Below are 27,792 nucleotides of genomic sequence, written 5' to 3'. Positions count from 1 at the left end.
TATAAATTTATTTATTTTAGTTGGGGGCTAATTACTTTACAATATTGTAATAGTTTTTGCCATACATTGACATGAATCAGCCATGGGTTTACATGTGTTCCCCTTCCTGGACCCCCCCACCCACCCCCCTCCCCATCCCATCCCTCTGGGTCATCCCACTGCCCCGGCCCTGAGCCCTTGTCTCATGCATCGAACATGGAATGGTGTTCTGTTTCACATATGATAATATACATGTTTCAATGCTATTCTCCCAGAACGTCCCACCCTCACCTTCTCCCTCAGAGTCCATAAAATTGTTCTATGCATCTGTGTCTCTTATTCTGTCAGTATTTTCATTTTCAATATTGTATGAGCAATAAATTTTTGTCTAAGATATTAATTAAATGAACAGTAATATTAAAAAGCAGAGACATTACTTTGCCAACAAAGGTCCGTCTAGTCAAGGCTATGGTTTTTCCAGTAGTCATGTATGGATGTGAGAGTTGGACTGTGAAGAAAGCTGAGCGCCGAAGAATTGATGCTTTTGAACTGTGGTGTTGGAGAAGACTCTTGAGAGTCCCTTGGACTGCAAGAAGATCCAACCAGTCCATCCTAAAGATCAGTCCTGGGTGTTCATTGGAAGGACTGATGTTGAAGCTGAAACTCCAATATTTTGGCCACCTCATGCGGAGAGTTGACTCACTGGAAAAGACCCTGATGCTGGGAAGGATTGGGGGCAGGAGGAGAAGGGGACAACAGAGAATGAGATGGCTGGATGGCATCACCGACTTGATGGACATGAGTTTGGGTAAACTCCGGAAGTTGGTGATGGACACGGAGGCCTGGCATGCTGCAATTCACGGGGTCACAAAGAGTCGGACACGACTGAGCGACTGAACTGAACTAAATATACTGTAAACAGATTTTTAAAATACGAAGAAGTCTTACACTAACCATTTTAGTGCTGGTTAAGGCAACAGATGGACTTCCCTGGTGGCTCAGAGGTTAAAGCGTCTGCCTCCAATGCGGGAGACCTGGGTTCGATCCCTGGGTCGGGAAGATCCCCTGGAGAAGGAAATGGCAAACCACTCCAGTATTCTTGCCTGGAGAATCCCATGGATGGAGGAGCCTGGCAGGCTACAGTCCAGGGGGTCACAAAGAGTCGGACATGACTGAGCAACTTTCCTTTCCTAAGGCAACAGATAAGCCTTTATTTCTCATTTAATCACACAAAGGAGGAATTAAGGACCTACAGAAAGGTCCTTAAAAAAAAAATGCAAGCTATCTACCTTAAACTGTCATCCTCAAGACCTTGGTTATCTCTTTCTGGATACTATCTGTGTGTCTGCACTTTTGCAGAATGCAATCACACCATATTTTGTAATCTAACTTTTACCTTGCCTAATAATATAAATAGTTTTAAATGTCAACAAATGTGTGCCTACAGCCCACTATAATGGCTTTGTGCTACGCTAAGTAATTTCAGTAATGTCCAACTCTTTACGACCCTATGGACTGTAGCCTGCCAGGATCCTCTCTCCACTGGATTCTCCAAGTAGGAATACAGAAGTGGGCTGCCATGCCCTCCTCCAGGGGATCTTCCCGACTCGGGGATCAAACCCGTGTACATTTCTTATGATTCCCACATTGGCAGGTGGGTTCTTACCACTATTGCCACCTGGGAAGCCCTCTAATGGCTTTAGCATCTTCTAATACAGGGAGACCCCCAAGTTTAATGAACCCCAGATGGCTGGACATTGGTATTTCTTTAAATATTAAACCATAAGCTGATTGAGAACAGGTTCAACTACCTGAAGACTGATTTCAGTTTTGTTTCAAAATTAATACTACGTATTTATAGGCGATGTTTAGAATAGGGAAAATAGGGAAACCTACAGAAACAGAAAGACTAGTGGTTTCCAGGGGCAGGCAGTGTGGGGGTGGAGATGGGAAGTGACTATTGATGGGCACAGAGTTTCCTTTAGGGTAAAGAGAAAGTTATGGAACCAGACAGCAGTGATGGATGTACAGATTGTGAATGTATTTTACCACAATAAAAACTATGAATATAGAGCTTCAACACAAGCAAACAAAAAAAATCTTCCACTGAAAATACTGCCAAGTGCTCTAATTTTCCTCTAATTTTATAAATCAAAACCAAACCTGGGTACTTGAGATATTCATTTTTAACCACTTTGTTGTCTTTACTAGCTGTTTACAGTGAATGTATCAGAGACTGGCAAATATAAGACATGAATGTAAGTGCAACACTGAACACCTTGAGTTTGAAGTATGTGTCTAGTGGGCAACTAAAAATGTCTGATTGCAGAGAGAAATATAGCCTAAGTATTTATAACCAGACACCAGAAGCCAACTTGTGGTAAAAGAACAATGAATATGTATGAAATATTACATAAATTTTCACTAATACAAAAACATTAAAATTAATATGAGCAAATGGTAGAAAAATTAACTTTTATAATGTGTATTGATTGGGTCTGGAGAAGACTCTTTTAGCCTACTGAAATGATTAATAAATATGCTGCCAAATCCTCATTCATCACCAACCTTCAGAAGCCTGGAAGAGATCTGGAGATGAGTTTTAAAATTAAAAATACTTTTCATATTGCAATAAAATACACATTAACAGAAAGTTTACAATCTTGGCCGTTTTAAGCAGGTGGTTCAGTAGTATTAAATATAATTCACATTGCTGTTCAACCAATCTCAATGATTTTTTTCTCAAACTACCAACTTTCATGGACATTTAATTTCCCCTTTTATGCTAAATGTTGTTGTTTAGTCTCTAAGTTGTGTCTGATTCTTTGCAACCGCATGGACTGCAGCAGGTCATGCTTCCCTGTCCTTCACTATCTTCCAGAATTTGCTCAAACTCATATCCATTCAGTCAGTGATGCCATCCAACCATCCCATCCTCTGTCACCCCCTTCTCCTCCTGGCTTCAATCTTTCTCAGCATCAGGGACTTTTCCAATAAGTCGGCTCTTCACATCAGGTGGCCACAGTACTGAAGCTTCAGGATCAGTCCTTCCAATGAATATTCAGGGTTGATTTCCTTTAGGATTGACTGGTTTTATCTCCTTGCTATCCAAAGGACTCTCAAAAGTCTTCTCCAGCACCACAATTTGAAAGCATCAATTCTTTGGCGTTCAGTCTTCTTTATGGTCCAACTCTCACATCTGTACATGACTACTGGAAAAACCATAGCTTTGACTATATGGACCTTTGCTGGCAAAATGATGTCTTTGCTTTTTAATATGCTGTCGAGAGCACATCACAAACTCATTCATTTCAGTCATTCTGTCTCTTTGTAAAGAAAGACCATTCTAACCAGCAGACAATAGGATGACCTTTTAATGAATCTAATTCACGTTCATGCTTGAATGGGAGGGTCCTCCCCTGCTTCAGAGGAAGCAGCACAAGGAGTCTACATCAACATCAAGCCCAGTGACCCTGCTGGGGTTCTTCAGCAGGAGGGAGTTGTTGTCAGCGGCCACCACAACAGGACCTGTAGACCCTGAAGCTGGGATTAGTTGCTCCCAAAACTGAGGCTTTAAAACCCACAGAACTCCTCAGACCACTGCGGGAGCCCCTGAGCCCTTACCAGAAAAAGGCTGCCTTCTGGGGGCTTTAGCCCCAGGACTTGTGCTGCTTCTGAGATCACAGGCATCCTCTCTGTAGTAGGAAGCGAGGTCTATGCCCAATTAAGTACTTCCCAAGGCACCAGACAACAGCCTGCAAACCTACAACAGTTCACAGGCATCTGAGTAGCTGGTAAGCCACAGGGCCCATCTGCCTCATTAACTCTCCTCTATGCTGTCATCTGCAACGACAGGACCACTGCATGTTAAACAAACACACCTAAAGGCCAAAGATGGGGCTGCTCTGAGTGGAGACGCATCTCGGGTCTCGGGGACAGACTATATCAGATGGGGGTCATCACACCATTCACAGAAAGAACAGTGGGGCCACAGAAACCCCCACAACAAGCAGCAGGAGGCCACAGGACTAAGAGCAAACATCGGGGGACGTGGGGAGAGAAGGGGGCTTCATAGGCAAGGGTGTCTCCAGCAGCCAAGGCATTGGAGATGGACCAGCCACCTGCAAGTGTGTCAGGACAGCGGAGCAAGGCTGAGGAGGGGGCATTAAAGCCCAGGCCTGGACATTCTACTCATGTACAAGGTGGTCCACCTTCACTGCAGAGAAGCTAGACCCCCAGGGACTTAGGGCAGAAAAGGGATAAAGAGATGAGTGGTTGTGATTCTGCCCATGGCAGCTGGCCTCAGAGTGCAATGAACTCTGGTGATCCCCAGTGGGTGGGCCACCAAAGTGGTCCATGGAGATGTACAGTTGCAGAGAAAAGTCACCTCTGACTTGTCCTGTGCGCAATGCATTTGCCCCCAGTTCTCAGGAAGGAGGCCATCATAAATCTTTCACAGTGACAAAAAGTGTGCAAAATTTTCCACGTGGCATCTCTGTGTAACCCAACAGGGATTTTCCAGAATGAGCACATTAATGTCCTCTATCAACCTCAATAATGCTGTCCTGAGAGAAAGAAGAACTCCCAGTTACAGAGGTTCCACAGAAAATGATCTCCACAGGAAGAAACAAATGATTCAGTTCAGTTCAGTCACTCAGTTGTGTCCGACTCTTTGTGACCCCATGAATCGCAGCACACCAGGCCTCCCTGCCCATCACCAACTCCCGGAGTTTACCCAAACCCATGTCCATTGAGTCAGTGATGCCATCTAACCATCTCATCTTCTGTCATCCCCTTCTCCTCCTGCCCCCAATCCTTCCCAGCATTAGGGTCTTTTCCAATGAGTCAACTCTTCGCATGAGGTTGCTGATATCTTAATGAATGGTGTTGGATTCCCGATCTCCAAAGAAGAAGATTTAACTTTAGTACCAGGGACCAGGCTTGATCACTCAAGAGCTTTTGTGTAGCAGAGTTTTATTAAAGTTAAAAGGGACAGAGAAAGCTCTGACACAGACATCAGAAGGGGGATGGAGAGTGCCACCCTTGCTAGTGTTAGCAAGGGAGTTATATACTTTTTAATTAGTTATTACAATAAATCAAAAGAATGTCTCAAGGTTGTAAAGATCTTACCAGACCCACTTCCATAATTTACATTTTAAGATAACAGGATTAGCCAGAAGGTTTTCAGGAAGGAGAAACTGTCCTCAAGCAGGATATATTGTTGTTGTATAATCCCTAGCACAGAGTTTAAACTGAGTTGTTTGTTGTGTAATCATCAGTTCTGGGCTTAAAGAAAAAAACGTTTTATGTGACTAAGACTAAGGAATGTAGAGGAAAAAAACAATGTTTGTCCTTTCCTCCTCCTTAAGAATTCCAGACCCCTATCTCCCCTTTGAGAGCCCCAGATCCCTTTCTCCTCCTCGGGACCCCGGACTTCTTATCAACCTGTCTAGGAATTGCCTCTCTCATTATCACACTTTGAGGTCCTCCAGGAGCCAGCCGCAAGGCTGGTGAACCAGATTATGTGCAGAGAGAAAGCTGAAGCGAATCTCTGCATCTAATGACACTGTTGGCCACCAGTCTAATACCAAGACACAATGGCCGCAGAAAACCCAAGCAGTAGAGTGGAGAAGGATGACGGCTTCCCACAGTACCTGACGGGAAGTAACCACTGAAAGCAACCTGTGAAACAGCTCTAGAACAGACTGGGTTACAGGAAGAACTTCCTACAACTTTGGGGCTTCCCTAGGGACTCAGCCGGTAAAGAATCTGCCTGCCAATGCAGGATCCCTATGTCAGGAAGATCTCCAGGAGAAGGAAATGGCAGCCCACTTGCCTGGGGAATCCCATGGGTAGAGGAGCGTGGCAGTCTACAGCTTCAGGGTTGAAGCATTGACGTTGAGGTATTTGAGGCTTGTTTTTTAATTTAATTAATTTATTTATTTTTGGCTGTGCTGGGTCTTTATTGCTTTTGAGCAGGTTTTCTCTAGTTGCAGCAAGCAGGGGCTACTCTCGAGTTGTGGTGTGCGGGCTTCTCTTGTTGTGGAGCATGGGCTCTAGGGCGTGTGGGCTCAGTAGCCGGGGCTCCCAGGCTCTAGAGCACAGGCTCAGTAGTTGTGGAGCATGGGCTTAGTTGCTCCCCGGCATGCGGGATCTTCTTGGACCAGGCATCGAACCCAGGTCCTGTGCATTGGCAGGAGGAGTCTTATCTACTGTACCACTAGGGAAGTCCTTGAGGCTTGTTTTGTAAGACAGGGTGTAGATGTGGAAAAGTGCTCAGGTCATCCTACCAGAGGCCTGGCCAGGCTTCCATCAAGGAGCTGGGAGTGTCCTCGGGTGACCATCCCACATCTTGATTTTCTCACGAGCAGATGGCACCGGAAACTCAGAGTCAACGAGCGCAGGGCTATTTTTAAGATCCTTGGCCCATTAAAAAAATGCAGAGATGCCAAGATATAATCTTTTGGTAGTGTTAATTTAAATGTTTACATGTGAACACTTCAAACACTGAAAATATTATAATGCAGTGTAGTCAAGTTATTCATAAGATAATAAAATAGATTAAAAATACTAATTTCAGGTACATGGTAAGCCATGTGGTCCAGCAGTGAGATATAGATTTGGCCATATGAAGAATAGACTTTATTTTCACTGTTGTTCACGTGTCTTTGTGTGAAGACAAAATCTTCCTTTTTTGAAGATAATGTTGAAAGTCTACAAAGCATGCTAACAGCTGCCTGCTTGTTGGGTGTAATACAGAGAGAATAAGAACCCACTCCTGATAACTTCAGTAGAATCAGGAAACATTTTCTAAAGCTGAGTGCAACCACACTGTGCTTTGGGGATCTACCTATTATTATCTCCAAGTTTTGAAATATCCAAACTTCCAGATTTTGGATGTGAGATGTCCCTTGATATGGCCCTAGCATGGTCCGTAGGGAGAAATCTCAACGGCCAGGTTTGTAGGTAAGCGGAAAACAGATGTCTTTTCAAAGACATCAGGAAAGAAACCACTTTTATTTTTACCAATGTAAAATACAACCTTTCAACATTCATCTTCTCCATTCAGGATTCTGTAATCACCTAAACGGGAAAAGACTTTGAAAAAGAATAGATCTAATATGTGTATGTTTCACTGAATCATTTTGCTGTACGCCTGAAACTAACATGACATTGTAAATCAACCAGACTCCAATATAAAATAAAAATTAAAAAGAAAATAAAATTTGTGAATGACCTTTAATTTCAAAAAATGTATTATGTGTCAGTCATATAATCAGCGGGCACTGAAAAGTTTGTGAAATACAAGTTGATATAATGAGAGATATGAGCCCAGGAAGTTGAGCACAGCTGCTGTCAGAGGACTGATAGGCCGAGAGCCACGAGACCCCAGAGAAACACTGTCAGAGAAGAACAGAATGAAGGGGAACGGAAGTGCCCGTGGGCTCTGCACCTGTTGGAGTTTTCCTGCACAGAAAGAAAAGCCAGAGTGGTCCTGACATACCTCTACAACACACCACCTCTCCCAAGCTAAAAGTGAATTTGATACATCGCACCTGACCACCATGAAGAATAATCTATTAAAGTGATGATGATGTCATCTGTAAACACCCATTGGTACCAATAGCTTTAAATTATGAGCTGGCATTCAGGTTTATTAGGAAGCTCCTTCGGATGTATTAAGAATCTGTTTACTCTCAGTATCGATTTTTTTTTTGATAAATATATTACCCAGAGAGGTTATATACAGTGATTTCCCTGGAAAAGCTGACATTTATTCAATGATATTTACTTTACTGAATTAAGTAGCAATATATGCTCATATATCTTTTCTGTATCTTGGAAATTATCTTCTCACAGTTAAGGTAAGAGAATATCTATTTTAGAAAAATATTAAGATCTGGTTTAATAACATAGGGCTTAGGAAAGGCTCGTGATGTGCAAGATCTATTAGTTATGGATTAATTCTTCACTGACTTTTCTATTAAGACACCATAAAGTTAAGTTCCCCAAAGTTATTCTTGATTAGTTAACTGGAATTTTTAAAGATGGTACTCCTGTAAAGGAAAAGAAATCCATCATTATAATCAATTTCAAGTGATTTTCTCTTATAATAATTTACCAGGAAGGATTACGACCTTTTCTTAAATAAAAGCCTCTAAGGCCACGTGGACCTTAAAGAAGGCTGAGCACCAAAGAATTGATGTTTTCCAACTGTGGTGCTGGAGAAGACTCTTGAGAGTCCCTCAGACAGCAAGGAGATCCAACCAGTCAATCCTAAAGGAGATCAACCCTGAATATTCACTGGAAGGACTGATGCTGACACTGAAACTAAAACACTTTGGCCACCTGATGTGAAAAGCCAACTCACTGGAAAAGGCTCTGATGCTAGAAAAGATTGAAGGCAAAAAAAGAAGGGGGCAGAAGAGGATGAGATGGTTAGATAGCATCACTGACTCAGTGGACGTGAATTTGAGCACTCCAAGAAACAGTGCAAGACAGAGGACCCTGGTGTGCTGCAGTCCTTGGGATCACAAAGAGGTGGACACATCTTAGCGACTGAACAACAACAAAAAGGCCAAGTGTGGCAGGGACTGCAGGTGAGTCACTCAATGTTCTTTTTTTATTCTTTTGTGGGTGACATTCACTAAACGGTACATCCGCTGGCTTTTGCAGGTCATAAACATCCCATGACTTTTTCCTCTCCCATTCCAAATCTGTCCATAAAAGCCTCCCTCATCCATCCTCCACGACTTTGTTCTTTTTCAGCTAGATATTCACTTGAGGGTAATCTTGGAGAACACATGCTAAAGATGGCAGAGCCCTTTTCAACCTGAATGTCTGTCTACAACAGGGATCCCAACCCCAAAACCTCCAAACTGGAATGACTCTAGACTATTATATACAAGGAAAATAAATGCCTCCAGTATTAAAACACTGAGATTTTGAGATTTATTTGTCATGGTATCTAGTACATCTTTGTACTCTATAAATTTTCAGCAAAAAAGAAAAAAAAAAACCAACAAGTGCTTCATTTTCTTTAGAAAGTTCTTTAATTTGAAAATAAGAAGTAGATCACAGGACCTATTGAGTTGGGATGAATCCAATTCTCAGAACTCATACAATAAGTCAATAAACATTTGTGGAATCATCATTGCATTTGCTGTACAAAGACTTACAAAGTAAATGAAAATGCCTCTTGTGAATGAAATTAATGATTTGCCTTGGAAAACAACCTATTTGTAAACTGCATCTTCAAATTATAGAGAAAGTCTAATAGTACAAAAATATGATAAACTATTAGCTCCTTAAGAACAAAGCCTTTGGTCACAATTGGATTTGTTGTTGTTGTTGTTTGGTTGTTGAGTTGTTTTCCATTTATTAATATTTTTGTTAACCAAATTCTCACTTGCAGTTCTCAAGCATTAGCAGCTGCTCCCATGAATATCCCCAGGATATTACCTTTCTTTCCTTTCTAATGCACTGGAGGAAAATTTAATAGCTCAGAAAGCACTGGACTTAAGAATTTGAAAATCAATCATGTTCCCTCACTGATTAGTAGAAATAGCAGGAAATGCAACAAATGTCAAGATTTTAAAGGCCTTCTCGACAATTAATATTTTTGGACAGTTTTGTGGAGTTTTTCTTAGGTGGGAGATCTCTTCTTTAACTCCTGACTGGAATGGTATAAGTTAATTAAGAAGGAAAGAAAAGAAACAAATCACTTGAATTAAAAGACTCCTTGGAACCAGGACTGTTTACCAGTCCTTTGTGTGGGCAAGGAGATCAAACCAGTAAATCCTAAAGGAAATCAACCCTGAATATTCATTGTAAAGACTGATGCCGAAGCTGAAGCCTCAATACTTGAGCCATCTGATGCGAAGAGTCAACTCATTGGAAAAGACCCAGACACCAGGAAAAATTGAGGGCAGGAAGAGAAGAAGGCGACAGAGGATGAGATGGTTGGACGGCATCACTGACTCAACGAACATGAGTTTGAGCACACTCTGGGAGATAATGAAGGACAGGGAGGCCTGGCGTGCTGCAGTCCATGGGGTCACAAAGAGTCGCACATGACTGAGCGACTTAACTGAACTGAACTGTTTGGGTGGGTGTGGAAAGACGCAAATGAGGATACTTTGTCTGTACTCTGGATGCTGAGCTCACAGAATCTCTGACCAAAGTCTACCCTGCTGGCTGAACAGATCTGACCTCTGGGGTTTACTCTGAGTCAGCACACAGCAGGCTATGGCCAGAGGGGAGATCACAGAAGGTTTAAACCTGCTCCCTGGGGTGCAGGGGCTTCTCGGTTCATGGCTTTGTTGTGCGTATGTCATCCAAGAAAATATTGTTCTTAGGTGCTGGGGAAGGTCGCTAATGATGAAGACCTTATGAAACGCAGAAATAAATAGGCGCTCTTAACCAGGCATGGGGGGGGGATGGGGAGCAGAGAACATGGCTGCTAGCTCACCTGTAGATCCTGACACTGCATTTTCTCTGCATCTTGGAAGTGTAGCCTGGTCACAGGGGCAAGAAGCAGCCCCTACAAAGAGCAAAAAACTGCACATCTCCACCTGCTGGGGGACTCGAGGAATTGCCCGAATTAGAAAGTGATTTGGCTACAAGTTGATCAAAATCTTATTAAAGATACACTGAATCACTTTGCTGTATACCTGAAACTAATGCAACACTGTACATCAAATATTCTCCAATATAAAATAAAAACTTAAAGTTCTTTAAAAAGATGCATTAGTAAGAAAACAAAATATTATCCCACTTCATTTCAGGGGTAAGAAAGTGTGACTGGCCACACGTCACAAGTATATAGTTCTGTTACTTAAAGGTTGAAATGAAAGAAAACACTCCACTTCTTGGATCAGTATGAGTCAAGCACAGGCATTTTATAGAGAGGACTCCAGCAGTGGAGGAGCTCTCCCTCCATACAGTTCTACCTAAGAAAGGAGAAGGGTGTCTCTTGGCATCTTGGGGCAGCTGTGCATGCCTGCCACAGCCAATGGGCAGATGGCCACTTCTAACTGTACATCACAGCCATCAGATCTTCTTAGGAAGCCTGTGAGAGCGTTCTCAGTCTGCCGGGACTCCGAATAACAAGGACTTTCTAAAGTGAGTCCCAGGCTTCAAAAGCCACCATGACGGGTAGGCAATTAGTGATTAAATTAATCCTTAGTGAGTCCCTGCCACTGCACAAGTTTAATTTTCTTGTCTTCCGTTCAGCGCATTATTCTATTTTAAAACTTTGTCAAGTAAGTACTTTCTGTCAAGGAAAACATCACCTCCTTGTACTTAGGTTGTTGATGACATTATCACTTAGGACGCAAAAACAGTGCCTGCCCAAAGGAGAAAAGTTTCTAGTGCTAGAAAGAACTAGAAAGGTCATACATATCTGTCTTCTTCCTCAAGTTTGAAAGTGCTCAGTCATCTCCGACTCTTTGCAACCCCATGGACTATACAGTCCATGGAATTCTCCAGGCCAGAATACTGGAGTGGGTAGCCTCTCCCTTCTCTAGGGGATCTTCCCAACTCAAGGATCAAACCCAGGTCTCCTGCATCCGCCTGCAATGCAGGAGACCCTGCTTCAATTCCTGGGTCAATAGAATCCACTGGAGAAGGGATAGACTACCCACTCAACCAATTTTCTTGGGTTTCCCTTGTGGCTCAGCTGATAAAGAATCCTCAAGTTTAAGCATTAACTATCTCTCATAGTTGTAAAAACCTATAAAGATCACTAGACTTCCCTGGTAACTCTTTCCATGGCTATATTAACATTAAACTTAGGAGATGTTTCTCCATGTTCAGTTCAGTTGCTCAGTCATGTCCAACTCTTTGTGACCCCAAGGACAGCAGCACACCAGGCCTCCCTGTCCATCACCAACTCCCGGAGTTTACTCAAACTCATGTCCATTGAGTCGGTCAATGCCTTTTAAATATTACCAAATTCTTGTTAGAATTCATGTCTTTGGAAATAAATGTATCACCTTACATAGCAGGGCTGTTGATAGGGGCTGTGTGACTGGTAAGCTCACCTAAGAATTTGTCATCAATTCCTATGCAGTTTCTATCCAGCACAATTCTTAGTTACCCTGAATGATGCTCAACCATCTTTATATCACTGTGTCACTATACACTTCATAATAAAGGGGTTGAAATTATTTTATCACAACAATATATACAACAGTTCCACAGTTTAAAATCTCAGAAGCGGCACTACTGAATGAATTTATACAGGCTTACTCATAAAGAATGAGTTTAAATAATTCACTTTATCCAACCCACCGCAGTTCAGAGAACCTATACTCAAACACTTTCAAATATATGAATATGAATCCTACTCTTATATTTTTTTACAGCATGACACTTCATAAACCCAACTTCGGAGAACTAGTAACATTCATAGTTATGTGGCTTTATACAATGCAACTTATGTATATTATTTCATTTTGAATGAGTATTTATTAGAATAAGGAAAGAATATGTTGCAATAATAGAAACAAACTAGTTACACTGTCTTTATTCAGAAATAAAATGTGAATTGTGACACTCAGGGATAGCTTTTTTTGCAATACAACTGACCCTTGAACAATGCAAGGGTTAGGGGTGTGGATCCTCCGCTCAGACAAAAAATCTGTGTATAACTTAGAGGTAGCCCTTCTGTATATGCCATTCAGGTCAGAACAGGTGATTTAACCAACCTTGACTCCTGGAGCATTGTAGTGTTTACTACTGAAAAAAAAAATCTGCATATAAATGGAAGGACGCAGTTCAAACTCATGTTTTTCAAGGATCAACTGTATTTACAAAATCCTTTCTTCTTTTTCTTTTCTTTCCAGACTCCTCCAAGCCTTTAACTGTCAATCATCAAGGGAGATGTAGTTCTTAAGATGGTCTAGGTTGGCGGTTTTCAGAGCATCTTCTAGGGACTCTGAAATCCCCAAGAGTTCACAAGGTCAAAATTGTTTTCCTGATAATAATAGGGCACTATTCGTCTTTATTATTCCCATTTCACACTCAACTACTAACAGTTGCACATCACCGCTCTGATGGCTAATGGAATGTATGCTGATGTACTCTGTTTTCAAAATTATTCAGTTTAAATTTTCAATCCAGAAAATATGAACATCAAAAGTTCTTTGGACATTCAAAAAAAAATTTTAAGGGTATAAAGAGGTCCTAAGACCAAAAAGTTTGCGAATCATTCAAAAACAACCCTAAGGGAGTTCTCTGGCAGTTCAGTGGTTTAAGACTTTCTGCTCCCAATGCAAGGGGCCCGGATTTGACCCCTGGTCAGGGAATTAAATAAAAATGAATCAAATAAAAAATATGAAAAACCCCCACAACCCCCAAATCTCAGGGGCTTCACACAGGAAGTTTTTTTCTCACACGGGCATCTGCCCCCAGTGCTCAGGTGCGCATGTATGTCTGAGTGTGTTGGCAGCAGGGGGCTTTCGGGGGGGGGGACATTTCAACATTTTGTCACTTGGGCTAAAAGCACCTGAATCACCAACACAAGAAAAAGGGAAGACATCATAGGGAATCTGACTCTAGAAGCTTCTGCCCGAAAGTGACCGGTGTCACCTGCACACACATCCGCCAGCCACAGCAGGTGTGGCCGCATTCACAACGGAGGGCATGGGGATGCACACGCCCCCCTGTTTCCAGAACAGGAGATCTGGCAGCTAGTCCCCTCCCAGGATAGCTCCCCAAAGCTATGCACCCTCATGACCATGTGTTCACAGGGCCTCAACAACCATTTCAGGAAACATGCAGAGAGATGCTATTTAAATACCACACACATGTGGCATTTAATACCACACAAAAAACACACACATTGACGTATCTCAATCATTTTTAATTTCAAAACAACTGCAAAACATCAAACCTGAACAAAATGTGTCACCAAAGCTAGCATACAGTACTACTGTGTAAAACGAATGTTCTAAATGCCTGTTTCACCAACGTGTAAAACCAATTATTCATAATCATTTGTGCCATTACCTAACGTCCAACACCTTTTTATAAGAGCAAGACCCAGATCAATTCAAATAAATTAACATTCCCGTCTGAACTGACTCATCCAGACCCAGTAACAAATTCACATGTCAATGGTGGGCTGCTCCCATGACCCATCCGCTGAAAAATACAAACTGTATCATTTTGTTTTTCAAATAACAAGCATTGATTGCAGTGTTAGAAAGGTCACTTGTCATCAGCTCAGTCATTGACCTGCTGGCAAATTGCTGCCTGTCACTCCGCAGTGCACTGGGACCAACGGGGGAGCTCAGGCACGTTGTGTTTATACAGTACAATTGGGGAGGTGACACCATTTCTGCAAGGTGTGTGTTTAACAGAACAGGTGTCACGGTCAGCAGAGACGGGAAGAGGAAGCAGCATGAAAGGGCTGACTGTGGGAGTGGGCTCATCCCTTCCCCAGGTGACGGCGCCAGCCCCACCCCCCGCCGAGACCTCATTGATTCCTCTATTTGCTTCAAAATTGCCTGGACCAAACCCAGTCCATGCCTCCAAGCCTTATGCCAAAGATTTCAATATTCTGTACATTTTCTCTGGGTCACAGAAGAAAAGATGCTCCCTAGAAGGCGCCAGGGAAAAAATCAAATCAAGAAGCAGCTCTGTATTAGAAAACCTGAAGCACTCAAATAAGAACAGGATATTGGAAAAACCAACTTTTCAGGGCATGCTCTAGGAGGGCACTGCTGTATTCACGTGTGACCCCGTACATCTGGTATAGAGTTGGTGGAGTAATGAATTATCTGGATGTGTCGCCCACCACCAAGGGGAGCTAGGATGTCCAGCCGACAATTAATTAAAAAGCTGTATTTATTTCCCTTTCAGCCACTTAAGCTTTTAAATTTCACTTTAAGATATAATTTATCATCATCTCCTCGGATAAAATCTCAGTCAACTATGCATTAAAGGCCACTTATTTAAAATAATGATCTGCACAATCATTTCACAGAGCTTGCCAAGAAATTCTTTATGAATTTTTCTGTGCTCAGTCCCAGATTATGGACAGGATACAAATGAATGCAAGCATGTATCCAAAAATAAAATGTAATAACTCCTTATGTGTCTTCTTACAAAGTTCCAGTTAGCCACCAAAATAGCTGCCAATGGGATAACGATCTTTATAGTTGGTTCACCCACTGAGGCATAAGACTGCAGCGTGAAGCATCCATCCCATTTTAGAAAGCCCTAAAATTAATTCCCTGAAGTGTGTCACTTACATTGGCCTGTCAGCTCCACTAAACCTCTCCAGGAAAGACCAAGGAATTATCCAGAGAGGCTCAGAAGGGAAGACAGGGGTCAACTTGGGTTTTTTCAATATAAATATTTTCAATGAGATTCGACACGATGGCTTTTTGCCAAAGAAGCATCCATGGATAAGAATCATGTCGGTATGAAGTCAGAGAAGCTCTCTGTTTCTTTTGTTTCCTGTTTATATCGCAGATTTTGCTTAGTTTTGAAAGTATAGAAAAGTTGAAAAAGTAGTGTGATAAATGCTCATATAGACTTCACCCAGATTTGACACCTGTTAACATCTTCCCAGGTGGCGCTAGTGGTAAAGAACCTGCCTGCTAATGCAGGAGATGTAAAAGACACAGGTTCAATCCCTCCTGGGTCAGGAAGATCCCCTGGAGAAGGAAATGGCTATCCACTCCAGTATTCCTGCCTGGAGAATTCCATGGACAGTGAGGCCTGGCGGGCTACAATCCATGGAGTCACAAAGAGTCAGATATGACTGAAGCAACTTAGCACGCACACACAACATGTTACCACATGTGCACACATACTCTGTCACACATACACACACACACATACTTGTAACATAAATCTTCTAAGAACTAAGGAATTCTCCTACATATCTCTCTGCTTTGTGACACTTATTTACTAACCAAGTTTTCTTCTTCTATCTTTTTCTGCTCCCTCGTATGGGAGATTCTTTCTTTCCCTCTGTGCTTACTGAGTCAGTTTGCATCTTACTGTCTCTAATCAGAAATTGAGAGTCACATTGCCTCCTTCCTGAGAATCCTCCACTGGCTCAGGGCAGCCTCTGGGGGGTAGGGGGCAGTCCTTCCTCCAGCCTCGCCCCCCAGGCCCCTCTTCCCTGTCCACGATGCCTGTGGTCCCAACCCTCTGCAGCTCCTGGGCAAGCCTGGGCCCTGCCCTCGGCCAGCACTGCCTCAGACAGGGCGCTCCTTCCACCCGGCCTGCCCCCTGCTCTGGCCTGCTCCTCATGCTCCCCTGGCCCCTCTTGGGTACCACCTCCTCCTGGAGGCCTTCCGCTGGCCTTTAGCCCCTGGCCTCTGACTAGGGAGCAGCCAGGCCCCCCACTAGAGCTGGCGGAAGCTCTGGGAGACTGGCCCCACGTCATCACTACATCCAGTGCCCAGAGCGCTCGAGCCCCAAAGAGGGAAGGGTCTTCATCTCCCTCTTGGTCTTATGGGGAAAAGAACAACCCACGCTCAACTAGTTCTTCTTTGAACATATTCATTCTCTTCCGTTTCTTGAACCACAGAAGGCCCCGAAGGTGCTAAAAGGAGACCTAGTCCCTGTGATGGTCTGGCCTGACACAGGCTGGAGATGGGGTGACCAGAGCCCCTGGCCACAGAGAATGGCCCAGGTGCTCCCCACGCCGCTGTCTGTGTGCGGGCAGCTTCACGCCACTGTGAATCTGCCAACCAGCACACCAGCGGCCCACCCCAAACCCCTTTGACCCAAACACCTACTCTCCATCAAGAGAGGCTGCCGCCGGCTGGACCAGAGAGAGGGCAAGACTACCTCAGGCCACAGGCTCTCTGGTCTTCAGCCCAGCCTCACCTGCTGCCCCTCTGCCCCTCTGCCATCCAAGGGAGCTCGGAAGACGGTAAGACTGTTCCTTCTCTCCAGCCTCATTCCAACAACAGGGCCAGGCCCAGCTCCAGGGCATCTGCACACAGAACACACAAAACGTGGGTGCCCGCCAGCTCCTGGGTGTGCCTTTCTCAGCCCGGCGATCACAGCTGCCTGGTGGTCCCATCCCCCTGGGCCCCAGCCCTCGCCCCTCTCGCCCCTCCTCCACTCAGACTCTGAAAGATTTACAGCTTCTGTCACCCCTGGTCTGCCTGTTTATTCCATTACTTGCTCTCACATAACTCATGATGTCATCCTGTACAATTTTACGGGAAATTAACCAAGAAATAAACCTATGTTAAAAAATATACATTTATAGATACAGGCTGACTTGTATACTTTTTAGCAAATATTTAAGAAATAGTCAGCCACTGTTCTTCCTTTTTGTAACAGTTTCCAATCAGACAAGACAGGAATTTAGAATAAATCTAAAGGAGAATATTCATGGAACACTGAGCATAAATTATTGAAATAAGTGGTCTTACAGAATACACTGGCTCCCTTGGAACACTTAATTATTAAAAATCCAGACACTTTTCAAAAGAAGACTTTTTAAGCACTTTATAATATTTTTTATCATAAAGTTAAACTTATAAAGAAAAATGTGTGATATATGTGACAGGACAATTACCCCAAATCCCACCATCCTGGCAAGAAAAGGTTCATATTTTAATGGATTTCTTTCAGCTTTCTTTTTAACCCATACAGAAACTATACCTTTTGTTTCTTATTTGGTATCACTTAGAAGGGAAAATAAGAAATAACAGAAACTGCCCACTTCACAGAGTTCAAATTAAGCTAAGAGACAGATTCATGCCAACTGCTCCTGAAAGGTTACTTAATAATGATAAAAGGAGGACTTTTCTTGAAAGCTGTGCTGGGCCAGGTTGGAGGCAAAGTTCCTGAAGTGCACCATTTGGTCTCCCCTGGTCCATCACCCCACGAGGCAGGTTTTAGATGACTTTCCAAGGCCTTGGGGATTCTGTAGGGTGGATGGTCCCCTCCTCGCACAGAGCTGCCCCTCGGTCTTTGTCCCTGCTCTTCCCTTTGGGAGATCACTCAACTTCCTGGCCTCCTTGTCCCCAAGGGAACCCCATCTCTGCTCACAGAGCAGCTGTTCTTATCTGCTGCTCCCATCCCTCGCTAAGCCCTTGTCCTGGTTTAGTTTTCCTTCACAGCTCTTAGCATGTCTCCCCATGGTGCTTAAAGTGAAAGTTGCTCAGCTGTGTCCGACCCCATGGACTGAAGCCACCAGGCCCCTCTGTACATGGAATTTTCCAAGCCAGAATACTGGAGTGGGTAGCTGTTCCCTTCTCCAGGGGATCTTCCCGACCCAGGGATCGAACCCAGGTCTTCCACATTGTAGGCAGATTCTTTACTGTCTGAGCCACCAAGTCTTTCCACTTATTAGCTGCCTGCCTTCTGCCTCCGGGAGACACAGTCAGCAGAGGGCAGACTCCACCATCACCGCTGCAGCCCCAGTAGCCAGGGCCCTGGCCATCACTCCACAAACATGGACCACTAACTCATCCTACACCCGTGAGGAGACTGGGGACCCAAGAGCTGACGAGCCTGGCAAGGTCCATGGCTGTGAAGACCCAGAGCCAGATTCTGACCTAGAGAGGAGACAGCCGCACAAGGAGAACCTTTGTGTCCATTTCAAGGTGATCCAGACAGCTCCCACCTGGGCTGAAGGCTGCCCCCATGCCCACTAGATGTAAGTGCTCTGGTGGGATGTTTACCCCCGACACTCAAAACAGCAAAATTGGGGTGTTTTTCTCTCACCTATGAGCCTGGGGCTGGAGAGGGAAATGGCAACCCACTCCAGTATTCTTGCCTGGAGAATCCCAGGGACAGAGGAGCCTGGTGGGCTGCCGTCTATGGGGTTGCACAGAGTCAGACACGACTGAAGTGACTTAGCAGCAGCAGCAGCATGAGCCTGGGGCAGGTGTACTTTCTCTGAACTTGAGTCCTAATAAGGTGTAAAACATAGATAATGCCATCTGACCTCCCAAGGCCATCACAAAAATCAGAGGATGCACAGCAAAAAAGTAAATGCTAGCAATGGCTAGAAGTTATGTGCGTGCACAAGATTACTTTGGTTGATAAGGGAGAATTACCAGAAGACACTGTGCTGCCACTTGCCTGGGATTTTAATTATTATTTTTTGCTCTGGCTTTTGTTTTGTGTGTGTTTTTAAGAGACAGCACAGCCAAGAAAGCTAAATTTGATGCTACCCTGTGCTGTGTATGATGGACTGAATTGTATATTACCTTTTACGTTTTTACATCCAGAAAGTCATTAATGAATGAGGGGAAACATGGTCTTATAGGATCTGGTCTTTTGGCAATGCAAGAATCATCTCACCAGAACGTCGGAGCATTGTCGGGGAAAGCATCCTTATTGGGTTCACTCAGTGATGAAGGCCAAGCATCTAGAACGATGCCTCGCACATAGCAGGTGTTCAATAAATATTTGCTGAATGTTGACAGATTCAAAGAATGAATGAGATAATTAAACAACTGTGTGACTGCTCTGTGCCAAAAATATTACCCACTAGATACATACTGAAATTTAAGGAGGAAACATGTCTTTTCAAGCCCAAAGTTGTCTGGTCTTTGTCACTCACTAAGCCCCGTAAAAGCTCTGAAGTGTGAATACACTGGGACATCTTCCCCAATAAGAGGAAAGTATGCCTGATGAATGTGCCCCAAGAGGAAACCGCAGTTCCTCTGACTGTCAATCTATCATCTTTCCCAAAACAAATATATGCAGGCAATTTTTTTCTATTTTCTGGGTCATCGAGCTAAGAGACTACCTTGCTCCTACATCCTGCATGGGCCTCTATCTGCCTTTCACATGGGCAGCCACGGAAATGACTTAATCCTCACTCACAGCACCTGCATGAAGATCGGCAACCCTGCCATTCCCAATTTGCATTACATAAAACCAAGATGCGGGGCCATGTGAGGTTGCCCAGGATGCACACTACACAACCTGGAAGAGCACTGAGGTTTTCCCAGCACTAAGGCCCCATTTATTTCATTACAGCCTTTTTAGAGGTTATTTATACCATGTGGGTATAAATGCCTTTCTTCTTGGGCTTCCCTGATAGCTCAGTTGGTAAAGAATCCACCTGTAATGCAGGAGACCCTGGTTTGATTCTTGGGTTGGGAAGATCTGCTGGAGAAGGGATGAGCTACCCACTCCAGTGTTCTTGGGCTTCCCTTGTGGCTCAGCTGGCAAAGAATCCGCCTGCAATGCGGGAGACCTGGGTTTAATCTCTGGGTTGCGAAGATCTCCTGAAGAAGGGAAAGGCTACCCACTCCAGTATTTTGGCCTAAAGAATTCCATGGACTGTATAGTCCATGGGGTTGCAAAGAGTTGGACATGACTGAGCAACTTTCACTATTTACTATGGTTGTAAGCTGCCTTTAATTTTTCAATATTATGGATGAAATTATTTTCTATTTTAAATTTTATTTATTTATTTGTTTTTGGCTGTGTGGGGTCTTTGTTGTTGCACACAGACTTTCTCTAGTTGCAATGAGTGGAACTTACTCTCTAGTTCGGATTTCTCACTGCAGAGGCTTCTCTTGTGGCGGAGCACAGGCTCCAGGGCATGGGCTCAGTAGCTGTGGCACATGGGTTTAGCTGTTCTATGGCATGTGGGATTTTCCTGGACTAGGGATTGAACCCATGTCCCCTGCCTTGCAAGGTGGATTCTTAACCACTGGACCAACAGGGAGGCCCCATGGATGAACTTATTCTTTAAATTTTTTTATAAACAGGATCACATTTCTAATATATAAGATATGGAGCATGTTAAATATTCATTTCATAAAACTGGAGCACTAAGGTACAAATATGAATACTTGAACAATATAAAAAAACATTAACCATTGTCAACTTGTGTGGATGTTTCTGCACCATGAAACACTCAATCAATACCTTTTAGTCTACATGTGTAATCACATGATGCACTGCAATACATAAACCGATTGGATATGATATAACTTATATTCAGAATCCAAAAAAATTGGTACAAATGAACCTATTTACAGAACATAAAGACAGTCACAGATGTAGAAAACAAACTTATGGATACCAAAGAGGAGGAGGGGGAGGGATAAATTTGGATATTGGGATTGACATACGCACATTACTATATATAAAATGGATAACTAATAAGAACCTGCTATAGGGACTTCCTGGCGGTCCAGTGGTTGGGACTGAGCCTTCCGATGAAGAAGGTGTGGGTTTCATCCCTGGTTGGGTAGCAAAGATCTCATATGCAAAAGTCCTAATATGAATCCCCAAGTTTTCTGTTAATCAACAGAAGTGGAATAAATTCAGGAAGAACATCTTAAATGCCTTCACTTCATTCTTCCAAAGGCAGAAGGGCCTTCAAGGGCCAAAAATTTGCAAAATCACTTCACCTGTGTTGCTTCAATTACCCCACCAATTGCTCCAGAGCACAGCCAGTCTTTGAGTGTGTTATCATCTTTGTAATGGCCTCAACTAGAAACCCATCCTTTCTGTGTTTAAAGCCTGGACAGCTTGGTCTGAGATGGTCTTACAGGACATCACAAATGAGAAAAGGACGAATGATAACAAGAAGCTATTCCTTGCCCTCCTTTATGGAGAGGGGCAGGTCATCCTGTAACAAAAATAGTACCAGCGGAGGCTGCTGAAGATCCGGCATTACTGGGGCTCTTTCGTAAAAATCGGCATTTCCAAGTCAGGCTTCAACCTAAAGGACCACGAAAATGAAACCAAGTACCTACTGTGGAGAATTACAAAATGTTCACCAAATTTGAAGATAATAAACAAAGAAAACCCAGGTTCACTCTTGTGGAGAAAACTCCCAAGACTGAATTTGAGTATCCTCCCAACCTCCCTGGACCCAGGCTCCAGAGAGAGACTGAAACGGAGCAGGATCCTATGTCCTTGCCCTGCCCCCACCATGTCCTCTGCCTGCCTTGTGTCTGTGGAAAACTTCAGGCAAAGGATAAGTTTATTCAGAGAAGTGAGAGATGCTGAAACGAAGGGAAACAGTCCAAGGAGACTAAATAATAATAATGTAGTCATTAAGCATAGTCAAGGACCTTCAGTTCTTTCTCAGGGGCTATAGATAATATTCTGAGCCATATCCTGTGAGCTGTCTTATAGATACCAAAGCACCAGGTGGAGAAGTTAACTACATGATGACCAGACTGTACCCAGGACAGGAGCTGCCACAATTCTGAGAATTGACTGCAAAGAAATGGGAACAAATGGACCCTGAAACTGAAGATTAACCGTACCTAAAACAACCATGGTGATGCTGGTCAGACCACTGATGACCGATTCGAAGATGACTGTTAGATAGGACTGTGCTGTTTCTGCATGTAAGCCCTTCCCCCACTTCGTCTATAAAAGCTCTCACCCCCTGCTTGTGGGGGCGGGGAGTCAGTCTTTGGACAGATGTCCGCCACCCTCCCCCTCCCAGTTGGCGGCATCTGAAATAAAGCAAACTTTCCTTTCCACCAACCTGGACAGTTTACTGGCTTTTGAGGGCCAAGCACCTAACTCCACACACACACACTCTTTCATTAAGAGCAGGTGAGAACAAAGGCCTTCAGGGTGAGAAGCCTCTTGGGAAAGGTCAGCTCCCCCGAGGGGGGCTGCTATGTCCCCCATCCGGCTCCCCATCACTGACAAGAATGAAAGCAGATTAGACTGGAAAAACAACTAAAGAACCACTGACTCAAACACAATATTCAAAAGCACTTACTTACATGAAAAACAGAGAGACAGAAGAGGAGACGGTCAGCTGTAGGGAAGTCACCAAGAACTAGGATAGATTTGAGGTCCAGTTAAACAATAGGGCTCAGGAGCTCAAGGTTCCTCTCGTTGAAGTTATAAGGAGTTAAACGTGGGAAGGAGGTGGGAAGAACGTGGTGGGCATCATAATTGTGAAAGCTTCACCAAACAACATTAAACCCTACTTCATGTTCACAAGCTACCTTCCCAAGATTACTTAATAAATGTAAATACCACTACATTTAGATACATGAATGAAGACCTCAATAGCCACTTAAAAAGTATAAAAATTGTGCTTTATCTGAAACCCAAATCAGAGTAACATCTCTTCCCGCTTGAATCCTGAATGGGATACACTCATCACCCCATTTGTTAAGTAAATCTGCAAATCTAAAATTTTAAAGGGATGGGCAATGCACAGCCTAAAACCTGTCTCTATTAAAATGATCAACCTCCAATCTGATCAGAGTCTGTAAGTCATCATCTTCCCGCTCTTCCTTACAAATAAGAAGTAGAATCTTGCTGGTCAAATGTTTCTCACTCATCAGAAAACTTACTAAGTGTTTCTACAGTGGAAAAAGGATCCACATGTACGCAAGACCATTTTATCCAAACGCTTTCAAGACCATGAGTCTAGATTTCCCAGGTGCAAAGTGAGTCACTTCCCCAGGTCTCCTATTTGTGGTGGAGACTTTGTTATCTGGATTCCCCAGCTAGAGTTCTAACCACCAGACGCATTCACCAGAAGAGACAACAATCTATTTCCCATAATTTCTGCTTCCTGGGAAAGGATCAGTTGGGTGATGCTCATTAATCTAGCTTGGATGAATCCAAAGATAAAGGAAGTAAACTTTAAAATTAGACTTTAAAGGTAGAGATACAAGGGTCAACTCTTGTCATTGGTTTTCTTGAACCATCCTCACAAGATAACCAGCCTTTGCCACCAAACTCAAGACCCAGCACCCTCACTCATTCAACCAATACCCAGGCAACACTGACTGTGATATTAAGACTCTTCTGCACCTTTGCTTTTAAAAAGAGAACTTAAAACTAAAAGCAAACCTGATGGCATCCATGGGTCAGAGGTTGGTTTGGTCAAGGTGTTCACTTGCTCCCAGTTGAAGTCATCATCTACAGCCTGACTGTATCCACACGTGCTGTAAGGCTCATCAAAGAGGCAACCACCTAAAATTTAAAAACAGGAAGAGTGACATTAATAACGACCAGACCTCTGGAATAAGCTACAATGACTGCAGGGAACCGTAAACCTACAGTTGATGCTCAACTCAATTTGACCCTGACCCCACTGCATCCTAGTTAAGTGTTATCTGAGTACTAGTCATGCCTTGTCAATAATTCTAAATTATATCGTTTCCCTAAAAGACTCTGACATCTTTATAACAACCACTCAGTTGTGTCCGACTCTTTGTGACCCTTTGGACTGAAGCCCGCCAGGCTCCTCTGTCCATGGGATTCTCCAGGCCAACATACTGGAGTGAGCTGCCATGCCCTCCACCAGGGGGATCTTCCGGACCCAGGGATTGAACCCGTGTCTCCTGTGTCTCCTGCATTGCAGGTAGATTCTTTACCTCGCGAAGCATTGGGGCAGCCCAGTTGAAAGTAAAAATGAAGCAAATTTATAATCATATTTTCCAGATTCATATGAAGTTGGCATAATTGACCTTGTGTTCAAAACTTTAATAGAACCATCCTAGGTGTTCAATATGTCTTCAAAAGAAAAAAAAAATCATAATTTGTCCAAAAAATGAAAACAGAAATATTTCCATCATAACACTGGCATGCTGGTCAGGGACAAAACAGTAGAGATTGTAGACCTTGCTTGAAAAATATTTTTCTAACGGTTATTCTAAATCTAACACAAAAACAGGTTTTGCTTTAATACTTTGGAGATTTGAAGTCTCAAAATTAAAAGAGACTATAAATTTGCTTACAGTCTACACAACTTTTAAAGGCAAGGATAAATTCAAAACTAAACATGGGGTAAACATCTGCTGGATGTAGAAGCTAAAATGAAGCTACTTAAATAAAGAAACAAAGAATAACAGAAAATGCAGCATATGCAAAGCAGGTCCACTGTTTCAGCATCTGGGGACACACTGATGATTCAAAGTCCCACCCACATCCTCTCAAATGTCTCCTGTTACCCTGAATTATTATAGCATCAAATCTTTCCCCCAATGTTTCACATTGCCAAAGTGAAGGATTATATCAATCATCTTAATTATCATGAAAATTCTACTTCCCATTATCATAGAATGTTATTAATTATATCAATTTAAAAGATTAATTATAATCACTTGCCAATGACAAGAATTGAGGGTCTGGTCAAGGAAACACAAGTATAAGAATATAATTTCACTGTGGCTATACCGTATGCCCTGGCAGCAAGAAGATAAATAAAATAATAATAATAAAGTAGTTGCACAAACTCAGACATAGGGTTCCGTAGTCCAATTTCCATCCACTTGCTTACATCAATTCTACAACCTTCTAGACAGACAGCTTCTGAACAGGTGTGTGTGTGCTCAGTCCTATCTGACTCTTTGCGACCCCATAGACTGTAGCCCATCAGGCTCCTCTGTCCATGGGATTCTCCAGGCAAGAATACTGGAGTGGGTTGCCACTTTCATCTCCAGGGGATCTTCCCAACCCAGGCATAGAACCTGCACCTCCGGCATCCCTTGTATCAGCAGGCAGAATCTGGGAACACCTCTGAACAGGTGGGCACCCAGAATTTAGAAAACATCCCTCTGATTGTAGATGATTCCTTTAAAAAGGCCCAAATGCAGCTTCCTGAAATGTGTACCCATCTATCTTAGCTCTTCCCTGTGAAGAAACAGTGAAAAATCCCCGTTCTTACACAAGAAAGCTATTTAAAAAGAGCTGTCAAGTTCTGTGTTTTTGCTTCTCCAGGCAAAATATGCTTTGCTCCCCTCCCTCCCTCCCACTAGAAGGCTCTCAGACCTTTGCCATGAAGGCAGATGTTCTAAACACTGTAGAGTTTATCAGCATTCATCTAAGCCAGGGACTCCCAGTACTGCAGCCCCAATTTGAGTGACTACTTCCCTTGACCTCTTGCTCTGTCAACAGCCTGAGCTGAGGGCTGGCCCATCCCAGGATTCCTGGAGCCTGGAATCCCACACGTCTTCCTCATACCACTGCCATGGAGCCACTTCTCCCCTTTGCAATAAGGGAAGTGACTTTCTATATTTTCCCTTTCTAGACCCCATCTCTGTTGTCAGTACATCTCTCCAGCCTAGTGAGAGCTTCTGCGATCCTGATTTTGTCATTCAGGTGTTAAGTTATCCTATCTAGATCTGGGTTATCTGCAAGTTTGATGAAGCATGCTTGCTGTCAGCCTCCAAATCACTGATAAAAGATGTTCAAGGGACCTTGGGCCATTTAAGGAAGTGTCCCTCCGCTTTCGCTCTTTGTATTAAGTCACTAGCTCCAGTGGCCCTGGACACCATCTTCTGTAACACTTTTTAACAGAACTGGTCAATTAAACATTCTGTTGGGAACAGAAAACTCATTATAAAGACACAGCATTAACAAAATACTTCACCTTGACAACAACTGGTAATTTATATTTCCCTCTTATTCAGCTTTAACAAGTTCAGAAACAGAGTGGCTTTGTTTCAAGCACGTAACACTAACAACTTTCCAATTTCGGGTAAGAAATGTTAGAAGACTATGCAAACATTTATGAGAAATATTTTCTCTTGGTTGCAAGCCCTAATTTTGATATAGAAAATAGCCTCACTGCTGCAGGAATAAGCCCAAACAGCGGTAGCACTTGTAATATTCAAAAGAAAGAAAGAAGCATGAATTTTGACAGAAAAGGGACCCCCAATGGAAGCACAGACAGTACTTTGATGAAAGTCCTGCTGTGCAGTCTTAAGCAGTGAGAAATAGCTTGGGGCATCAGCAAAACAACTGAAGGCTGGTTAAAGATCTGGTTTAGGAACTGATTCTCGGCACTGCAGATATAAGCAAATACAATGGTGAGAGTTGGTATGGCAAACCCCAACGACTAATACAATGCTCGTACAAGGATATAATTTCCCCATTATATAAAGCTGCTTTTACCACTTGAAGGAAAACAGAGAATCCACACAGGATTATGGAACCACCAGGAAATGGCACAGACTGGATTTCCTGTTGCCTCAACCCACGTCTCCCTGCATACTTAGGGACCCATCACTGCCTTCATCCAACAGACACAGAACCCTAAAATAGCAAAGATGGTCCACTGAGATGAAATAAGGCAAGAGTCAGGTCAACAGCAATGGGATATAACCAACGTGAGAGAGCACATTGAAGCTTTTCGATTTCAAGGCAACTCGGGGTAGACATGAAGTGAACAGGTTCCAGGGTCAGACACCTGGCACCTCCTTATTCTTGTCGCACTGACTTTGTGTTTGTAGACAAATCATTTAGCCTCTCTGAACCCCAATGTCTTTACCAACAACATGAATATAACATGTACCTCACTCGGTGTTTCTGATAAGTCAGTTCGGCAGCAAGTGTGGCTGGTCTAACAGAGTTGGGCAAGTCTACCAGTATCAGCTATTACTACTACTAATAATTATTATTACTAATTAGTAAAAGCTATTACTAATAATCTTACTAAGATTTAAGCTAAGGTCTTAAATCAACTATGAATATTCACTGGAAGGACTGATGCTGAAGCTGAAGCTCCAATACTTTGGCCACCTGATGCAAAGAGTCAGCTCACTGGAAAAGACTCTGATGCTAGGAAAGATTGAAGGCAGGAGGAGAAGAAAGTGACAGAGGATGAGATGGTTGGATGGTATCAGCGACTCAATGAACATGAGTTTGAGCAAGCTCTGGGAGATAGAGAGGGACAGGGAAGCCTGGCATGCTGCAGTCCATGGGGTTGCAAAGAGTCAGACACAACTGAGTGACTGAACAACAAATCTTCCTTACCATCTCTATCTCCTACAAGGACTCTCAGGAGTTCACTGCACTGCAAGTGGCTGGAATAAATAATTGGAGATTGTAACATGTACTCTGTAGGGAAATGAAGAGTGTGGGCTC

The 27,792-nt window shown here is 43.2% G+C and overlaps 1 protein-coding gene across 11 annotated transcripts in view; it reads right to left on the bottom strand.

The window, feature by feature from the left end:
- The window catches only part of PTPRM (protein tyrosine phosphatase receptor type M), a 649,319-nt gene that overhangs the window by 465,000 nt on the left and 156,527 nt on the right, over positions 1–27,792 (bottom strand). For all 11 annotated transcript variants that reach the window (XM_081561596.1, XM_081561601.1, XM_081561595.1 and 8 more), the window contains exon 2: positions 23,773–23,895. In XM_081561596.1, the coding sequence (XP_081417722.1) occupies positions 23,773–23,895 (123 nt within the window). The remainder of the gene's footprint in view (positions 1–23,772; positions 23,896–27,792) is intronic.

This window comes from Giraffa tippelskirchi, chromosome 14 (genome assembly GCF_054371585.1).
Source record: "Giraffa tippelskirchi isolate mGirTip1 chromosome 14, T2T-mGirTip1v1.2.pri, whole genome shotgun sequence".
Classification (NCBI taxonomy): Eukaryota; Metazoa; Chordata; class Mammalia; order Artiodactyla; family Giraffidae; genus Giraffa; species Giraffa tippelskirchi.
This window is presented reverse-complemented; position numbering and strand designations above follow the sequence as displayed.